This window comes from Sphaerodactylus townsendi, linkage group LG01 (assembly GCF_021028975.2).
Source record: "Sphaerodactylus townsendi isolate TG3544 linkage group LG01, MPM_Stown_v2.3, whole genome shotgun sequence".
NCBI lineage: Eukaryota > Metazoa > Chordata > Lepidosauria > Squamata > Sphaerodactylidae > Sphaerodactylus > Sphaerodactylus townsendi.
In genome coordinates, this window is record NC_059425.1 from 1,103,782 (window position 1) to 1,121,006 (window position 17,225).

At 51.0% G+C, this 17,225-nt stretch overlaps 3 protein-coding genes across 3 annotated transcripts in view; all 3 read left to right on the plus strand.

Moving 5' to 3' along the window:
• Nucleotides 1–17,225, plus strand: part of LOC125439661 (keratin-associated protein 5-5-like) — a 266,942-nt gene that overhangs the window by 157,600 nt on the left and 92,117 nt on the right. The window lies entirely within an intron of this gene.
• Nucleotides 14,086–17,225, plus strand: part of LOC125445120 (zinc finger and SCAN domain-containing protein 23-like) — a 24,233-nt gene continuing 21,093 nt past the window's right edge. Inside the window, exons 1-2 of the mRNA XM_048517983.1 lie at nucleotides 14,086–14,352; nucleotides 15,978–16,014. The gene's annotated coding sequence lies outside the window, so the exon portion shown is untranslated. The remainder of the gene's footprint in view (nucleotides 14,353–15,977; nucleotides 16,015–17,225) is intronic.
• LOC125439651 (zinc finger protein 883-like) overlaps nucleotides 16,721–17,225 on the plus strand; it is a 5,615-nt gene continuing 5,110 nt past the window's right edge. The window contains exon 1 of the mRNA XM_048508770.1: nucleotides 16,721–16,823. Within this exon, the coding sequence (XP_048364727.1) occupies nucleotides 16,739–16,823 (85 nt within the window). The 5' untranslated portion in view covers nucleotides 16,721–16,738. The remainder of the gene's footprint in view (nucleotides 16,824–17,225) is intronic.

A 17,225-nucleotide genomic window follows, 5' to 3' on the forward strand; every position in this document is an offset into this window, starting at 1 on the left:
GAGACTGAATATGATCCACTTCTCGTTATAGTTTGGAGGGCACCTCCTGGATAGCAGAACAGTATGTGGAAAGAGATTGAATCTGCTTGGCTAGTTTACTTGTTCCTTTTGTGTTCTTTTCTGCTGCATCCTTCTAACTCTTAAATGAGTTCTCCTTATTCCTCTGTGCACATTGCTGGAATGCCGCATTGAGCCTGTTGGTTCTTTTTGTGTAATCTTTTGCTTCATTTTTCTCATTAGCAATTATTTTTCTCACTCATCCATCAAGGTTTTTAATTTCATTAGGCTACATAATTAGACTTTCCACAGTTCAAGAGCTTGATAACTGCCTGCCTCTTTTCTTCTTTCTACCTTTTCCCAGGCATTCTGCGGATTATCAGTTATTTAATCTTTCTAGAATTGTATCACAGCCCCATCCTGGCTCAAAGACAGGAATCAAGGCTCTCTCTTGTCCGCTGTGCTTTGGAGTCCTGAATGTTCTGTTGGACTTTGAGAGTCCAGGCGGTGTCTCTGCTGGAGTCTTTGTTCAGGCCTTGAAAGTAAGGCTCTTTGGAAGCATTGGACAGGATCTCTTTCCAGTGCTCTCTTCTTCCTTCAGACAGGAGGCTGATTGCAATGTTTACCTCAGACCTGGAAGAATTATCAAGAATTCCTCGTGATGGCACTGTTGAAGAAGGTTGACAGGTGGGAATAAAAAAGAGGAATAGAACATACACAAGAGGATGGGGGGGGGGCGGATGTAGGGTAGAATAGAAGGAACACAAGGAGGGAAATTGGCCAGCAGGTGAGAAGAATGAAGCATCTCCTGTCTCTTTTTTGATTATGTCCGCAGCAAAAGGAAGAAAAAAGATAGGATAGATTTACTGCATGAAGAAGATGGCAAAATGCTAACACTGGGTGGAGAAATGGGTGAACTACTCAACACCTTTGCCTCAGTCTTTTCCCAAAAAGGAAACAGTGCTCAGCCATGGGAAAATGAAATGAAAATGAAACAAGATAAAGTAGGAGAAATTCAGCACAGAATAAATAGTGCTGCAACACTTGGCTACTTTAAATGAACACAACTCTCCAGGCCCTGATGAGCTGCATTCCAGGGTATTAAAAGAACTGGCAGACGTAATCTCAGAACCACTTGCTATAATCTTTGAGAACTCCTGAACAGGAGAAATCCCAGTGGACTGGAGGAAGCTAATGTTATCCCCACCTTCAAAAAGGGGGAAAAGGAGGACCCTAATAATGACTGTCCAGTCAGCCTAACCTCAATACCAGGGAAGATTCTGCAGCAGATCATTAAACAGTCGATCTGCCAGCATTTAGAAGGGAATGCTGTGATCACAAAAAGTCAGCATGGGTTTCTCAAAAATAAATCATGCCAGACTAATCTTATCTCTTTTTTTGATAATTAAGAAGGCCCAGCAAAGACTGGGTGGTTAAGAAGGCCCAGCAAAGACTGGTGGTTAAGAAGGCCCAGCAAAGACTGTACTATCTGAGACTTTTAAGGAAGCAACAACTGGATGGAAAACTCCTGGTGTCCTTTTACCGCTGTGCTATAGAGAGTGTCTTAACCTACTGCATCTGTGTATGGTTCTCCAGTTGCACAGTGGCGGATAGGAAGGCGCTCCAAAGGGTGATCACTACTGCACAAAGGATTATCGGCTGCCCTCTCTCTTCCTTGAAAGAACTCTATAATTCCCGAAGCCTAAAAAAAGCCCAAAATATTCTGAAGGACCAAATCTCATCCAGCAAACTCTCTTTTTTGAACTGCTACCATCCTGGTAGGCGATACAGGAACTATCAAATCTAGGACAAAGAGGCTTAGAGACAACTTTTACTCTAGAGCTGTAAGCTGTATGCTAAAACTCCTTGACTTCATGTTGATATGTTTGGGGTTGTGTAGGGATGGGTGGAGGAAGGGGGAAGTGAGGATGATGTATGAGTCTGAAAGTGTATGAGTATGATGTATTGTATGAAATTGTATGAGTATGATGTATGAGTCTGAAATTGTATTGTATGAAATTGTATGAGTATGATGTATGAGTCTGAAATTGTGTGCATCGAGGAATGCTGCTGTAAATTTCGTTGTGCGTGCACAATGACAATAAATGCTTATGCTTATGCTTATGATAGAGTGACAAACTTGGTAGATGAAGGGAATGCTGTGGACATAGCATACCTTGATTTTAGTGAGGCCTTTGGCAAGGTGAGCATAAGAACATAAGAACTAGCCTGCTGGATCAGACCAGAGTCCATCTAGTCCAGCACTGCTACTCGCAGTGGCCCACCAGATGCCTTTGGGAGCTCACATGCAGGATGTGAAAGCAATGGCCTGCTGCTGCTGCTGCTCCCGAGCATTTGGTATGCTAAGGCATTTTCCATCTCACATCAAAGAGGATCAAGATTGGTAGCCATAGAATCATAGGTGTCAAACTCGCGGCCCTCCAGATGTTACGGACTACAGTTCCCATCATCCCCTGCCAGCATGATGCTGGTAGGGGATGGGAACTGTAGTCCATAACATCTGGAGGGCCACAAGTTTGACACCTGTGCCATAGATTGACTTCTCCTCCATAAATCTGTCCAAGCCCCTTTTAAAGCTATCCAGGTTAGTGGCCATCACCACTTCCTGTGGCAGCATATTCCAAACACCAATCACACGTTGTGTGAAGAAGTGTTTCCTTTTATTATTCCTAATTCTTCCCCCCAGCATTTTCAATGGATGCCCCCTGGTTCTAGTATTGTGAGAAAGAGAGAAAAATTTCTCTCTGTCAACATTTTCTACCCTATGCATATCTTTCACATCCTTCAATCATATCCCCCTTCAGACGTCTCCTCTCCAAACTAAAGAGTCTCAAATGCTGCAGCCTCTCCTCATAAGGAAGGGGGCACCGCAAGGGGCAATTTTCCGCCAGCTTGAGAATCCCTGGTAGCTCCGCCTCTGTAAACTCGACAACGCAACTGTTAGATGGATTTGTAATTGGTTGACTAGCCGAACACAGAGAATACTCATCAATGGCTCATTTTCGTCCTGGAGAGAAGTGACTAGTGGGGTGCCACAGGGTTCTGTCTTGGACCCAGTGCTGTTCAATATTTTTATCAATGACTTGGATAATGAAATAGAGGGCATGTTAATCAAATTTTCAGATGATAGCAAATTAGGAGGGGGAGGTACTACCCTGGAGGACAGGGGCAGGATTAAAAATGATGTGGACAGATTAGAGAGCCAGGCCAAAACTAAAAATGAATTTCAACAGAGATAAATGTAAGGTTCTAAACTTAGGCAGAAACAAATGAAATGCTTAGATATATGATGAGTGACACCTGGCTCGACAATAGTACATGCAAAAGGGGTCTGGAAGTCTTAGTAGACCACAAACGGAACATGAGTCAGCAGTGTTGAAATGGCAGCCAAGAAAGCCAATGCAATTCTGGAATGCATCAACAAGAGTATAATGTCTAGATCAGTGATGGCGAACCTATGGCACAGATGCCAGAGGTGGCACTCGGACCCCTCTCTGTGGGCACGCGCACACAGAGTTCGTCATGTGGGGTGCAGAAAATCACCACCACCACCCCAAACACACATCTAGGCTGGCCTGGGCCACTAAGCTCGACATGTGTGCACCACGGTGAGCAGGGAGGACTCGGCTGGAGGACCTGGTGCCTGTGTTCCTGCCCGAGGTGGGGGTGCAGAGGAGGCAGAGATGCTAGAGAGGCACAGAGTGGTGTGCGCAGGACTTGCTGGAGGCTTGAGCAGGCTGGCCCCTTCTCGAGCAGGTGGGGCGGAGGAAGAGGGAGTGAGCCAGTTCTAAACTAAAACCTCAGCATTCAGGTTAAATTGCCGGGTTGGCACTTTGTGATAAACAAGTGCGGTTTGGGTTGCAATTTGGGCACTCGGTCTCAAAAAGGTTCGCCATCACTGGTCTAGATTGAGAGAAGTAATTGTACCCCGCTACGCTGCATTTGTCAGACTACATTGTGATTATATGAGGTCCTATTTGTCAGACCTCACCTAGAGTACTGTGTTCAGTTCTGGCCACCACAATTTAAGATGGATATTGACAAGCTGGAACATGTCCAGAGGAGGGCAACCAAAATGGTAAACGTTCTGGAATCCATGCCCTATGAAGAGAGGGAGCTGGGAATGTTCAGTCTGGAAAAGCGAAGGTTAAGGTGCGACATGATATCTATGTTTACATTTTTGAAGGGATGTCACGTCGAACAGGGAGCAAGCTTGTGTTCTGCTGCGTCAGAGACTAGGACACAGAGTAATGGATTGAAGGTGCAGGAAAAGCGATTCCGCCTAAACATTAGGAACAACTTTCTGACTGTCAGAGCTGTTTGACAGTGGAATTCACTGCCTCAGAGAATGGCGGGAGTCTCCTTTTTTGGAGGTTTTTGATCGGAGGCTGAATTATCATACATCAGGAGTGCTTTGTTTGTGTGTTCATGCATGGAAGGGGTTGGACTTGATGGCCCTTGTGGTCTGTTCCACTTTTATGATTCTATGAAACTAGAGGTCTGGGCACTGGACTGTAGGATAGGTAGAAAGGGAACTAGTTAGAGGATTGTGCTCAAAGTGTAGTTGTGAATGGCATTTCATCTGAATGGAGGGAGGTGATCAGTGAAGTGCCCCAGGGCTCAGTTCTGTGCCCTGTACTTTTCAGTATTTCTTTAGATCAGTGATGGCGAACCTTTTCGAGACCGAGTGCCCAAATTGCAACCCCAAACATGCTTATTTATTGCAAAGTGCCAACACCGCCATTTAACCTGAATACTGAGGTTTTAGTTTAGAAAAAACGGTTGGTTCAGAGACGTGCGTTACTCGGGAGTAAGCTTGGTGGTAGTCGGTGGCTTTGCTTTGAAGCAACCGAGCAACTCTTCCAACGGGTGAATCACGACCCTAGGAGGGTTTACTCAGAAGCAAGCCCCATTGCCAGCAATCGAGCTTACTCCCAGGTAAAGGATCACGCTTTAGTTCTTCACATGAAAATCAGTGGGGTCTAACAGCGCTTAACAGGGTTACCTACACTGCTTCCCCAAAACTAGGTCTTAGGTTTAATGCTAATAATCGAGCCCAGTAGCCCAGGCCAGCCTAGATGTGGGGGGGGGGCACTCTGTTTGCGTGTGCCCACAGAGAGGGCTCTGAGTGCCACCTCTGGCACCCGTGCCATAGGTTCGCCACCACTGCTTTAGATGATGGGGTGGAAGGACAACTCATTAAATTTGCAGATGTTACCCAATTGGGAGGAGAAGCAAACACACCAGCAGATGCCAAGAGAATTCAACAATAACACTTATTATTATTAATATTAATATTTATTGGATTTAATATACCGCCCTATCCCAGCAGGGCTCAGGGCGGTGAACAATATAAAACATCCTATAAAACAAACAATTTAAAACAGTTACATTCTAAAATAGTAGCCCACGACCCCACATATAAACCCAAATACAAATACAACCCTCCTCAGGGAGGAACAATGGGTCTCAATGATGTTAAAGACCCTTGTAAGCAGAAAATTTACGCCCGCCCACAGAGACTTATGGATCCAATTGGTTTCCTGAATGCTCTGCGGGATCCTGAACCCGCCGGCACACTCGATGAGCAGGTGGAGGACTGGAACTCCCGGCTCTCCGATACCATCGAGACTGTTGCAGCCCCGGCGTCCTCTTAGCCCCCGTGTTGACAGCAGGCTCCCTGGTATGCGGGGCCTGCGCCATATGAGAAGGGTGCCCAGGCGACTAGGGCGAGTGTGGCTGAAATCTCGCATGACTGGCTCTTGTGAACACGCATCTTATAGGGCGTTTATGAAGGCCTATGAGATGGCGAAGAAGGAGAGGCGAAGAGGGCTTTCTTCTCCTCCTCTCTTGCGTCCTGCTAGCTCCCGCCCGGCACAGGTATTTGTTATGAGTCGGTCCTTGACCTCCCTATCGGAAGGATCTACTAGCCATCAATTGGCTATTAGCTGTGAGGCATTCATGAGCTTCTTTGCCAGATAAAGTCATGTAGCTTCAGCAGCGGGACCTTCCATGCGTTATCTACAATTAGTGAACTGGAGGCTCCCTTGCCGTCTTAGACTAGAAGTTTGTGGATTCTCCCTGCTCTCCGAAGCCGCTGTTGACAGGGCCTTTGGCTGCCCAGACCTACTACCACCTGTCCTCTGGATCCATTACCCCTCCTGGCTTATAAAAGCTTGCGGAAGGCGGAGGTGCGACCCCATCTGTTGAACATCATCAATGACTCCGCCAGGCAAGGGGTCTTTCCGGATGGGTTGAAGGAGGCAGTGGTCCGCCCACTCTTAAAGGAACCATCGTTAGATCCGGGGGGATCCTGGCCAATTACCGCCCCGTTTCGAACTTCTTTCATTTCTGGGGAAGGTGGTGAAGGAAGTGAATGTTGGAGCAGCTTCAGGGTTTCCTGGATGACACGCCGACCTTCGATCCCTTCCAATCCGGCTTCCGTGCTGGGCATGGAGATGAGGAGACCGCTCTTATCGCCATGCATCGGATGCGCTCCGGTATGCAACTTGACCGAGGCGGATGGTGGCTGCTGGTTTTGTTAGATCTTACCGCTGGCGTTTGATATGGTGATCGATCAGCACCTTTTGACCCACCGCCTGGCCGCTTCCGGAGTGCGAAGCAATATCGCTTCAATGGATTACCTACCGTTTCTCCGGGACCGGAATCAACAAGTGTGAATGCGGGGATGAAGCCTCCCGGAGGTGCCCTCTTCAGTCGCGAATTACCCCAGGGGCTGCTATCCCGCTGTTATTTCTGAACATCTATATGCGACCCACTTGTACTCCAGTTGATGCGGAGCTTTGGGCCTGATCTGTCATCAATATGCTGATGACACTCAAGCTCATTACCTGTTGATGGAGGGGCCGGTTTGCACTTCCCTGCGGCTCTCGAAAAAGCATTGTTTGGAAGCGGTAGCTGGTTGGTTGCAGCAGACGGCAGGCTCGCGACTGAATCCATCAAAGACGGAGATCCTCTGAAGCTGAACCGCGGGGAAGTAGGGTTGGGGATTTCCAGCCGCCCGGTGTGGGAGGGGGTCTCATTGAGCGCCGACCCCCTCCGGTTACAGTCTGGGGGTCCACCTGGATTACGTCTCTCTCAATGGAGGGCCAGGTGGCCCATACAACCCGGACTGCATTTTTCCATCTTCGCCAGGGCCGGCGGTTGGCTCCCCTTCCTCTCCCAGAAGCGGATCTGGCCACTGTGATCCAATGCAATGGTCACCTCCAGGCTGGACTATTATGTAACTTCGCTGTCCATGCCGGCCTTCCCTTGCATTTTGATTAGGAAGTTAAAACTGGTCCAACATCGCGACAGCCGCGCTTACCTGCTCACAGGTGAAGCGCCTTCAGAGAACACATCCAGCCTGTGTTTCGCGGCAGCTGCATTTGTTGGCTTCCGGTTGAATTCGAATCATCTTCAAGGTGTGGGTTTTGACCTTCAAGGCTTTGCGCGCCACTGGGACCCTCGTACCTTCCGGGACAGCATCACCCCATATGTCCCAATTCGGCCCCTGCGTTCTGCAGAGGCCAACCTACTGGTGGTCCCCGGCCCTCTATAGATGCGGCTGGCCTCCACGCGGAGCCAGGGCGTTCACGGCACTGGCCCGGCCTGGTGGAACACCCTTCCTCCAGCTGTCCGGGCCCTCGCGGGTTCCTGGGTGAGTTCCGCAGGGCCTGCAAGACTGTGTTTCCCGATTTCCCACCCGGGTGCAGGAGTATCCAGCTGTTGAGCGGTGCCCCCTCACTGCTCACCTATTGCCTGGGACAGTTACATCAGGGTCCCCTCGCGTGAGGGGCCCCACCGCTCCCCCTCATGGGGAAGGTTTTTAAGTGGGGGGTTGGGCGCCTCTTGTTGTTGTATGTATTAAAGGTTATTAAAGCTTGTTTTTATGAGTTTTAAGTTATTTTATGGGATGGAGCTTATGTATTTATATTTGTATGACCGCTCCTGTTGATGTTTAAATAATGTTGTTCACCGCCCGGAGCCCTTCGGGGATCGGGCGGTATATAAATTTAAGAAATAAATAAATAAAAATAAATAAAAATAGGCAGATGTGAACAAGAAGCAAACAAGGATAAGTTCTGAGGTCTACATCTGGATAAGAAAAATGAAGAAGACATATACTGAACTGGGGATGTATTTCCAGGTAGCAGGGTGCATGATCAAGACTTCAGGGTACAGGTGCACCTTAAGTTAAACATGAGCACCCAGTATGTTGCACTGGTAAAAAAAAAAGGCTGATGTGTTCTTGGGGTGTATCAACAGAGGCATGACATCCAAATCACAAGATATAGTCCCGCTGAACATTTCATTGGTCAAGCCACACATGGAGTATCGTGTGTAGTTCTGGAAGCCTCACTTAAAAAAGGATATAGACAGAATGGAGGAGATTCCAAGAACAACAAAGATGATCAGGACCAGGGTTTAAAACGGTGTAAAAGGGTTTACACCATTTTCACACCACTGTTTTTGGCCTGTGCGTAATCAACTATAGACTTGTCAGGGAGGATCTAGCTGATCCTGCATTGAGCAGGAGGTTGGATGAGATGACCTGTATGGTTCCTTCCAACTCTGTGATTCTATGGCTGATCTCCCATATATGCACAGCAAGACAGGTAAGTGCTTCTCCCTGTAGCCCATCCGATGATGTTAATATCCCAGAGGAGGGCCAGGGATTAACAGGCAGAGGCGTAGCAAGGAGGGAAAGTGCACTGGTGCTCCCTCCTCCCCACCCCTGTCCTGCCCCAGAACGCCCCCATCCTACCCTCACCACGCCCTCACATGCCTGATGCATCGTGCCTCCCCTGTCCCCTTGAAGCTACGCCTCTGTTAACAGGACCTAAGACATTAAATTAAACCCAATCAGAGGCGTATCTGGGCAAACTGGAGACCGGGGACAAAACCTGAGCTTGGTGCCTTGGCCCGGTATGGGTGGCCACCCTCCATCCCCACAACCAAACAATGATTTTTTGCACCAGCTCACAAAACACCCCCCACCCCCAGCAAAACATACATGGCTCTCTCCCCACCAATTTCCTAATTGTGTCCTCACACCAACCCTGTAAGGTAGGTTCTTAGCCTGAGACACAGCTCCAAACCAGTGCAAGGGGGAATTAACTTTTAAGCATGTAAATCTCTCACAAGTCGCCCCCCCCCATCAGAAGATTTACCAAACAAAAGTCAGCATCATCATCTCACAAATCACCCCACCCCAGCAAAACATACATGGCTTTCTCCCCACCACTTTTCTAATTGTGTCCTCACAACAGCCCTGTGAGGTAGGCTGCTAGCCTGAGAAACAGCTCCAAACCAGTGCAAGGGGAATTAACTTTTAAGCATGTAAATCTCTCACAAGTCACCCCCCATCCAACAAACGTCAGCATCATCTTCAGTTCTGCTGCTTCTGGGCTCCCTGCTCAGCTTGCCTTTTTTTGTGCCTGATGGCGCCCGGCTGCCGGGGAGAAGGCTTCTGAGTAATGCCACACTTAATTTAAGGCGAGTAAGGCACGCTGGGTCAGAGGGAGGGGAGGCAGAGCTCCACAGTCCTGCTCCTGGGAGCCCAGTGAGAACAGGAATCTCAGGCCCCATCCCTGCATTTGAGAGGTCAGTTGTGATTCTAGAACTGCAGGCCATACCTGGAGGCTGGTAACCACCACTGCTTCCTTGTCCTTGTCCAGGCTTCTCTACACATGTAAGTCAAGACAGGTTGTGACAGGACCCAACGGGAAGGAGTCCGGTCCTCTGAGCCACGCAACAGAGAAGGAACTATTCCTGCTTTCTGCTCCTCAATGTCTCCTCCTTACCTGAGCTGGCTTAATGGTGGCTCTTTTCCCTCCATCACACAGAGAAGATGGCAGAGATGGCCTCAAGGGTGTCTTTCCGCTGCCAGGGAGGACGAGAAACAAAGATGGAGGGAAACTCTTTTCACTACACACGTTTTCTGTGCCAGTCCCTTCAAGTGATCCTGTCTCTGGATTTGTGTTGGGACTTGACTCAGGTTTCTGGGGTTGATCAAGGAAAGCCGTGGAATCGTTGGCCAGACATTCCCCTCCTCCACTTGGCCAGCCTTTACTGGGGAAGCCCCCGCCTTGGTTGTCCATCCACCCCCCACCCCTACTGGCTGTGTTTCCTCCTAATCTTGCCCAATCCATTCCCTGGTGCTGAGTCCCTGACTCTGCTGAGAGCCACAACACTCCCCCCCCCCACCCCGCCCACTTCAGAGTCAGGTCAGGACTCCCCATCCTGCTGCAAACATTGAAGAGAGATCCAGAGGAGGGAAGGCCCAGAGGAGGCGGAAGAAGACTGACTGGCTCAAATCAGCAGGCAGGAGATGCCAGCCCTGAACTTGACAGGTGCAAATGTTTCCTCCCACTGCTTCCTGTTGTCCAAACCAGGTTAAAAATGTCCTGGCCTGGAGGCTTGTCTCTTCTATCCAACACCTGGCACTGCAGCCCCAGGAAAGACCCTGCAACTCTGCCTCGTGACCTTGGGGAGCCTAGAGACAGGCACATATCCCATGGCACACAGGGACTGAAGGGGTTGGAGGGGGCTGGATTGCTTGGGATCCTGAGGTGGAAGAAAGGAAAGGTTTTTTTCAAGCAAGGAGGGCAAGAAGCAGAGGAAGAAGAAGAGTTTGGATTTATATCCCCCCTTTATCTCGTGCAGGAGACTCAAAGGGGCTGACAATCTCCTTGCCCTTCCCCCCTCACAACAAACACCCTGTGAGGTGGGTGGGGCTGAGAGAGCTCCGAGAAGCTGTGACTAGCCCAAGGTCACCCAGTTGGCGTGTGTGGGAGTGCCCAGGCTAATCTGAATTCCCCAGATAAGCCTCCACAGCTCAGGCGGCAGAGCTGGGAATCAAACCCAGTTCCTCCAGATTAGATACATGAGCTCTTAGCCTCCTACGCCACTGCTGCAGAAGGAGTGTTAGCTCTCCCCGCCCCCAAATCTGCTCTTCTTCCCGCTCCCCAATCCTGACCAATGAACCCCCTTCTCCGAAGGAAAGCCTTTCTGTGGGTTGAGGGAGTGAATTAGGTGAGGGTGGATTTTCTCCGTTTTGGGGTCTGCACTGCAACCCCACCCGCACCCCAATATCTCCCTCTCACAGAAACCCCTTAGAACTGAGGAAATGATATTCTAGGTGGCCCAGTGCAGATCGCAGGAGTGTGTGTGTGTGGGGGGAGGGTTTCCCACTCACTTAGCCCTCCTGTTTTGAGAGAGGAGTGTTATATCTGCTCCCCGTGTCTGCTCTTGGGCCTGCCACTGGCCCCTGAGAGACCCTGCTGTGGGTTTGTGTGTGTCGGAGAAATCTGTCCCTAAAAACTCCCTGTCCTCCGGCCACTTTCCTAGTTCCCTCTCCTTGACCCACAAGTCCCCTGCCCCCTAGGGCTCATTTAGATCTTTCTTCAACCCACTCTGCATATCCCAGTCCCTCAAAATCCCTAGTCCCCCCCCCAAAAAAAAACCCCTTTTCTGTAGGGCAGCTGTCACACCCCGTCACAGTCTGGCATCTTTGTGCAATTCTTGACATGTCTCCAGGACTGGAGATGGCATCTGTTCCCTTTTCTCTTGCTTTTTGCTTTTGGAGCTCTTGTCCTTTGCAGGCCTGCTTTACAGGGGTGGGGTGCACAACTGGCTGGCATCACTTTCTCTGGGGCAGAAACAGTGGGGGGGGGGACCATTGCCCATGAGTTGGGGAGGCAAAACAACCCCCCTCCCACTCTTTGCTCCTTATCTCTCCCTGCAAAATGGCCTTTGGGAAGGTAGAACTGCAGCCCCCTCACCACTGTCGGGAAGAGTGGGGGGAACCAGGGGAAAGGGGGGGGGGGACTGGCTGGTGAAGATTGTTAGGCACAGGGCTAGGCCCTGTCCTCAGAGCTAAGGCTCTGTCCGGTTACTCAAAAATAACCATCCACAAACTTCTTCAGTGTTCAGAGTTTTATTGTTTCAATTCTGCGCAGCAGAGGGAACTCTCCTCTGATAGCAACAGGGAGGAGGTTCAAAGGGGCTGTTGCTTGTGTAACATAATTCATACCCTCTTACAAACATCCCTCCTTGTCTTCTAACCATTGGCTAGGTTTGGAATACGTACACATTGTCATTTGAATCTTCACCCTTCTCCAAAGCCCACTTGCTTTCTACAATTGGGTGTGTATTCTCTATGTCATCTTGGCCCGTTCAGAGATCTCGGTTGCCATAGTATTTTGCCCTTATCTGTGTTTTTCTGTACGCTTTATCTTGGTGGTGAGATGCCCTACCCAAATTCCACAGCATGTGTATCAGACTTTACTGAAAAGTGCAGAAATCTCCCCCCCCTTCTTCTAAGCAAAGCCTCTCTACTAATAAATTACAGTTCTTTGTTTAACTAACAGCATCTTACTGATCTTTTATAAATTACCTCTAATATACTTTATATGATTAAATATATGGCTTAAAACATTATAAACTATAAGTTCATATCAAGATTAGCAACGTTCTTATTAATATTAGAATTATCACATTTAATAGTGGAGCTGGAGCAGAACAGCTAACAATACACGTAAAATACCATTCATGTAAAATCATAAAATCAACCTCATATAAAACAGCACTGAACCAACGATCAACCTCATATAAAACAGCACTGAACCAGTTCGCCTCCCCCCTTCCCCAGGTTTAGAAAAAAGAAATAAGGAGACAGGAGCAGCTGGAGGGAGGGGGGCAGCCGGCTTTTGGGGAGGGGGAGATGCCCCATTATCATAGCCGGGCCTTGCCTGCCTGCCCCCCACCTCCTTGCCAGACTCTCTCCCCACACCCAGATCCAGCCCTCCTGATTCCTGGGGCGCATCCAGGAGGCTTCCTGCGGACACCTTCACCCGGGCTGGCAATGGAGACCCCCTTTCAGCCCCTGGGGACTCTTTCCTCCGTGCATGGGAAGGGGTTTCTATGGAGGTGGGAGAGGAACTTCTCCAAGCGCCACAGGTAACTCAAGGCGGGGCGGGGGTGGGGTGCGATCTGCCCCCTCCGCAAAGGCTCCCGGCCTCCTCCAGTCGTCCCTTCCCTTCTCAGCTGCTCCTTCCCCTCCTTTTGCCCACGATGCTCCCTCACCCCCACCGGCAGCCACCGCCCCACGGGAAGGGAAGCCACGGAGCCCGAAAACCCAGCGAGGCCTCCAGGAATGGGGGCGGGGAAGCCAGTTCCTTCCTCTTTTCTCTTTGCAGCGCCGTTGGAAGCCGCCTCCCCCGGTGAGTCGGGGGGCTTGTTGCGGGGCGGGGGCGGGCGGGGGGTGATTGCAGCGCGGAGAAATGGGGGGTGGCTGGGTGGAAGGGGGGTCAGAAGCCCCGATCCAGGAGAGCTGCCCCACTGCACAACTTGGGGGAGGGCATGCTCCGTCTGGCGCCCCTTTCCCCTCCGCCCCTCCTCTCTGCACGAGGCGGTGGGGGGGGGGGGTTGGGGGAGAGAAAGCAGCGGAGGGTCCGGGCGACTCCCCTTTGGCGGCGAGGGCAAGGTGGGGGAAGAGGGGGCTGGATTGGGGAGGGGGGGTTGCTTCGGGACAGACCCCTTCATGGCTGCTCTCAGGAGGCATCTGGCTGGGCAAGGGGAGTCTCTCGGGGAGGGAAACGAGTCCTCTGGGTCCCAAATCCTTGAGGATGGGGTCAAATTCAGGGTCAGGGTCTGCTGGCAGGCGCACAAGGAAGCGGGGGCGGGGGAGAGGTCAGAGGTGCTGGAAGGACAGAATGAAGGCCCCCATCAGGCACTCCTCAGAGAGAGCAGGAGGGAGGGGGGCAGCCGGCTTTTGGGGAGGGGGAGATGCCCCATTATCGTAGCCGGGTCTTGCCTGCCTGCCTCCCATCTCCTTGCCAGCCTCTCCCCACATCCGGATCCAGCCCTCCTGATCCTTAGGGCATATCCAGGGGGCTTCTGGGGACACCAAGGAGGAGGGGGCTGGCAATGGAGACCCCCTTTCTGACCCTGGGGAGTCTGTTGTCCCTGCATGGGAAGGGGCTCCAGGGAGGAGGGAGGGGGAACATCTCCAAGTGCCACAGGTAACTCAAGGCTGGGGCAGGGGGAGGGGTGGCTGATCTGCCCGCTCTCCAAATGCTCCTGGCCTCCTCCAGCCGCCCCTTCCAGTCAGCTGCTCCTCTCCCTCCCCCAAGCGCCTTTTGCAAAGTGAGGGGAGGAGCTGAGGCCCACTTTTCACCTACGATGCTTTGGGGGATCCTCACCACCACCAGCCCCCGCCCCACGGGAAGGGAAGCCACAGAGCCCGAGCGAGGCCTCCAAGGAAAGGGGCGGGGAAGCCAATTCCTTCCTCTTTTCTCTTTGCAGCACCATCAGAAGCCGCTTCCCCCAGTAAATCAGGGGTGCGATGGGATGGGATGGGATGGGATGGGGGGAGAGATTGCAGCGTGGGGAAATGGGTATGGGTGGAGGGGGGGGTCAGAGACCCCGATCCAGGAGAGCTGCCCCACTTCATAGTTTGGGGAGGGGCCTGATCCCTCTGGCTCCCCTCCTCTCTGCACAAGGCTTGGGTGGGGGAGTGCGGAAGCCTGGCGAGTGATTGAGATTTGCATAGGGAGGGGAGGTGGAGAAAGGGATTGGGGCTGGATTGGGGAGGGGGATTGGTTCCGGACAGCCCCCCCTCATGGCTGCTCTTAGGGGCGAGAGGCTGGCTGCAGAGGAGGCATCTGGCTGGGCTAGGGCAGTGGTGGCGAACCTGTGGCACGAGTGCCAGGGGTGGCACTCAGAGCCCTCTTTGTGGGCACGCACGCCGCCTCTCCAGTTTGGCCACGGCAGTGGCATAGCGCCAAGGGGGTGAGGGGCGCGTGATGCACTGGGAATGCACCTCTGTGGGGCGTGGCAAGAGCATTGCAGGGGTGTGATGGGTGTATTTCAGAGCATTCTGGCCACCTTCCAGGGCAGGGCAGGGGCAGACGGGGCGCGTGGCAGGGGCGCAGGGCGCACACGTGCCCCGGACAGAGTTTCCCCTTGCTCTGTGCTGGCACTCAGTCTCTAAAAGGTTTGCCATCACTGGGCTAGGGGATTCTCCCCGGGAAACGAGTCCTCTGGGTCCAAAATCCCCACACTGAGGGCTTGAGGATGGAGTGAAATTCAGGGGCTGCTGGGCAGGCCCAAAAGGAAGTGGCTGTCTGTGTGTGTGGGGGGGGGGGGAGGCAAGAGAGTTACCGACCCCCCAGGCAACACAACAGGAGAAATGCAAGAACTCAGTAACAGGAGGATTGTGTTCAGGTCCCGCTAATGATTTTGTCTAATACTCCCCCTCATCTTCCCATCTCCCAGATGCAGGGTTGCCAATATCCAGGTGAGGCCTGGAAATCCCCTGGGTTTATTCCACCCCCCTCCCAACCTCCATTCATCCCAGCAACCCTTGTGCCTCGATCCAACCACAAGCCACACCCCTGATGCAATCCCACTCTGGGCCAGCATAAGATTTACACTTGACCTACACTAACAGGAGACCCGTGTGCCTGTGAGTGGACATATCTCCTGACCCCCTTATCGTGTTTCCCCGAATATAAGACAGTGTCTTATATTAATTTTTGCTCCCAAAGATGCGCTATGTCTTATTTTCAGGGGATGTCTTATTTTTCTGTGTTCTGTTCGTCGGGCATGCTTCCAAACAAAAACTTTGCTATGTCTTACTTTCGGGGGATGCCTTATATTTCGCACTTCAGCAAAACCTCTACTATGTCTTATTTTTAGGGGATGTCTTATATTCGGGGAAACAGGGTATTAGCCATCCGAATCCCCTGGAACAGCCTGACCCAAAGTAACATCTTTAAAGAGCCAAAGACAATTAAATATCGCAAAGGACCAAACAGGCATACTTCAAAAAGCTTAGTATATAGTACTGTAAAATATTACAAGCCACACTTTTTTCACCCTGTGTCATCATTCTCTTTTGTTTTCCTTCTCCCGTTGACATCTGCCTCCTACCCACTCACCCACCCTCACAGAAAGAAGCCTGTCTTCATACCCACATAAGGAAAGGAATCTTTTCACCGTCAGAGGCAACCCAGTAGAAGAAGAAGAAGATGGAAGAGCACGACCTAGAAGGCCCTGAACTTGGAAAGGGAGCAAGGAAAGACCCCAATCCCATCCAAGCTGGGAGTGTTGTTGCAGAACAGGTGAGGCCTTGTCTTTCCAGGTGTGTCCAATTCAAACTACAATATTTGACCTTCTCCTAAGGCTTCCCTGCCTGATAGTTGTCCAAGTTGTAATCATTTGAATGGGAGATTAAAGAAGCTGCGTCAGCAGCCTCTTCTTCCGGGGAATTTCTTATTCCTCCAGTCCAGCTGGATCACCAGTACTGAAAGAAAACCCTCCCAGGTCTACTTAAAGAAATATGCAGAATCTGGGAGCAGGGCAGGTTCTATTTTTTGGTATGGTGGCTAAGAGCGGTGGACTCTATTCTGGAGAACTGGGTTTGATTCTGCACTCCTCCACATGAGCCACATGACTCCAGTCTGGTGAACCAGGTTTGTTTGCCTGCTCCTCCGCATGAAGCCTGCTGGGTGTCCTTTGATTAATCACAGTTCTCTCCCAATTCTCTGAGCCCACCTCTGTTATTGCGAGGAAAAGGGAAGGAGTTCATAAGCCGCTTTGATACTCTTTAAGGTCAAGAAAAGCGTGGTATAAATCAAAGCTCTTTTCCTTGAATTCCTTCTCTTACTTGTTGCTGTTGCTGCTGTTTCAGAGGTTGGGTCTATCCACAAAGATGGAAGCTAGGTTGGAAAGAGCTCCGTTGGAGGAAGGGCAGCTGGATCAGGCCCAGGAATGCCCCCAAGATGCCCTCTCACATGGTAAGGGCTCACTCTGACTCAGTGGGATTGGGGCACCCAGTTATTTCGGTGGGTAGAGAATTCTGGTCAGGAAAAAACTGAAATGCTTCTTCATCCAAATTATGGTGTTCAATGTTCAGCAGTTGGGATGCCCGTAAAAGTGGATTAGAGAGTTCATGGAGGCAGCTCCTCACATTGATGACAATATTCACATCCCTCCTTCCTTCGTAGGCAGACAAATCTCAGCCGAGTTCTTCAGTCTTGTGAATAAACAAAGTCTGCATGTTCTGGTCAGCACAGCTCTGAGAACAGCGGGCAAATGTGTTTTGTGCTCATGCTTTTTGGGCCGTTTGACTAGGCACTGTAGGAAATAGAGCCCTGGAGGAGGGATGCTAGACTGAGGCGAGCAGGGCTTGAGGTGGG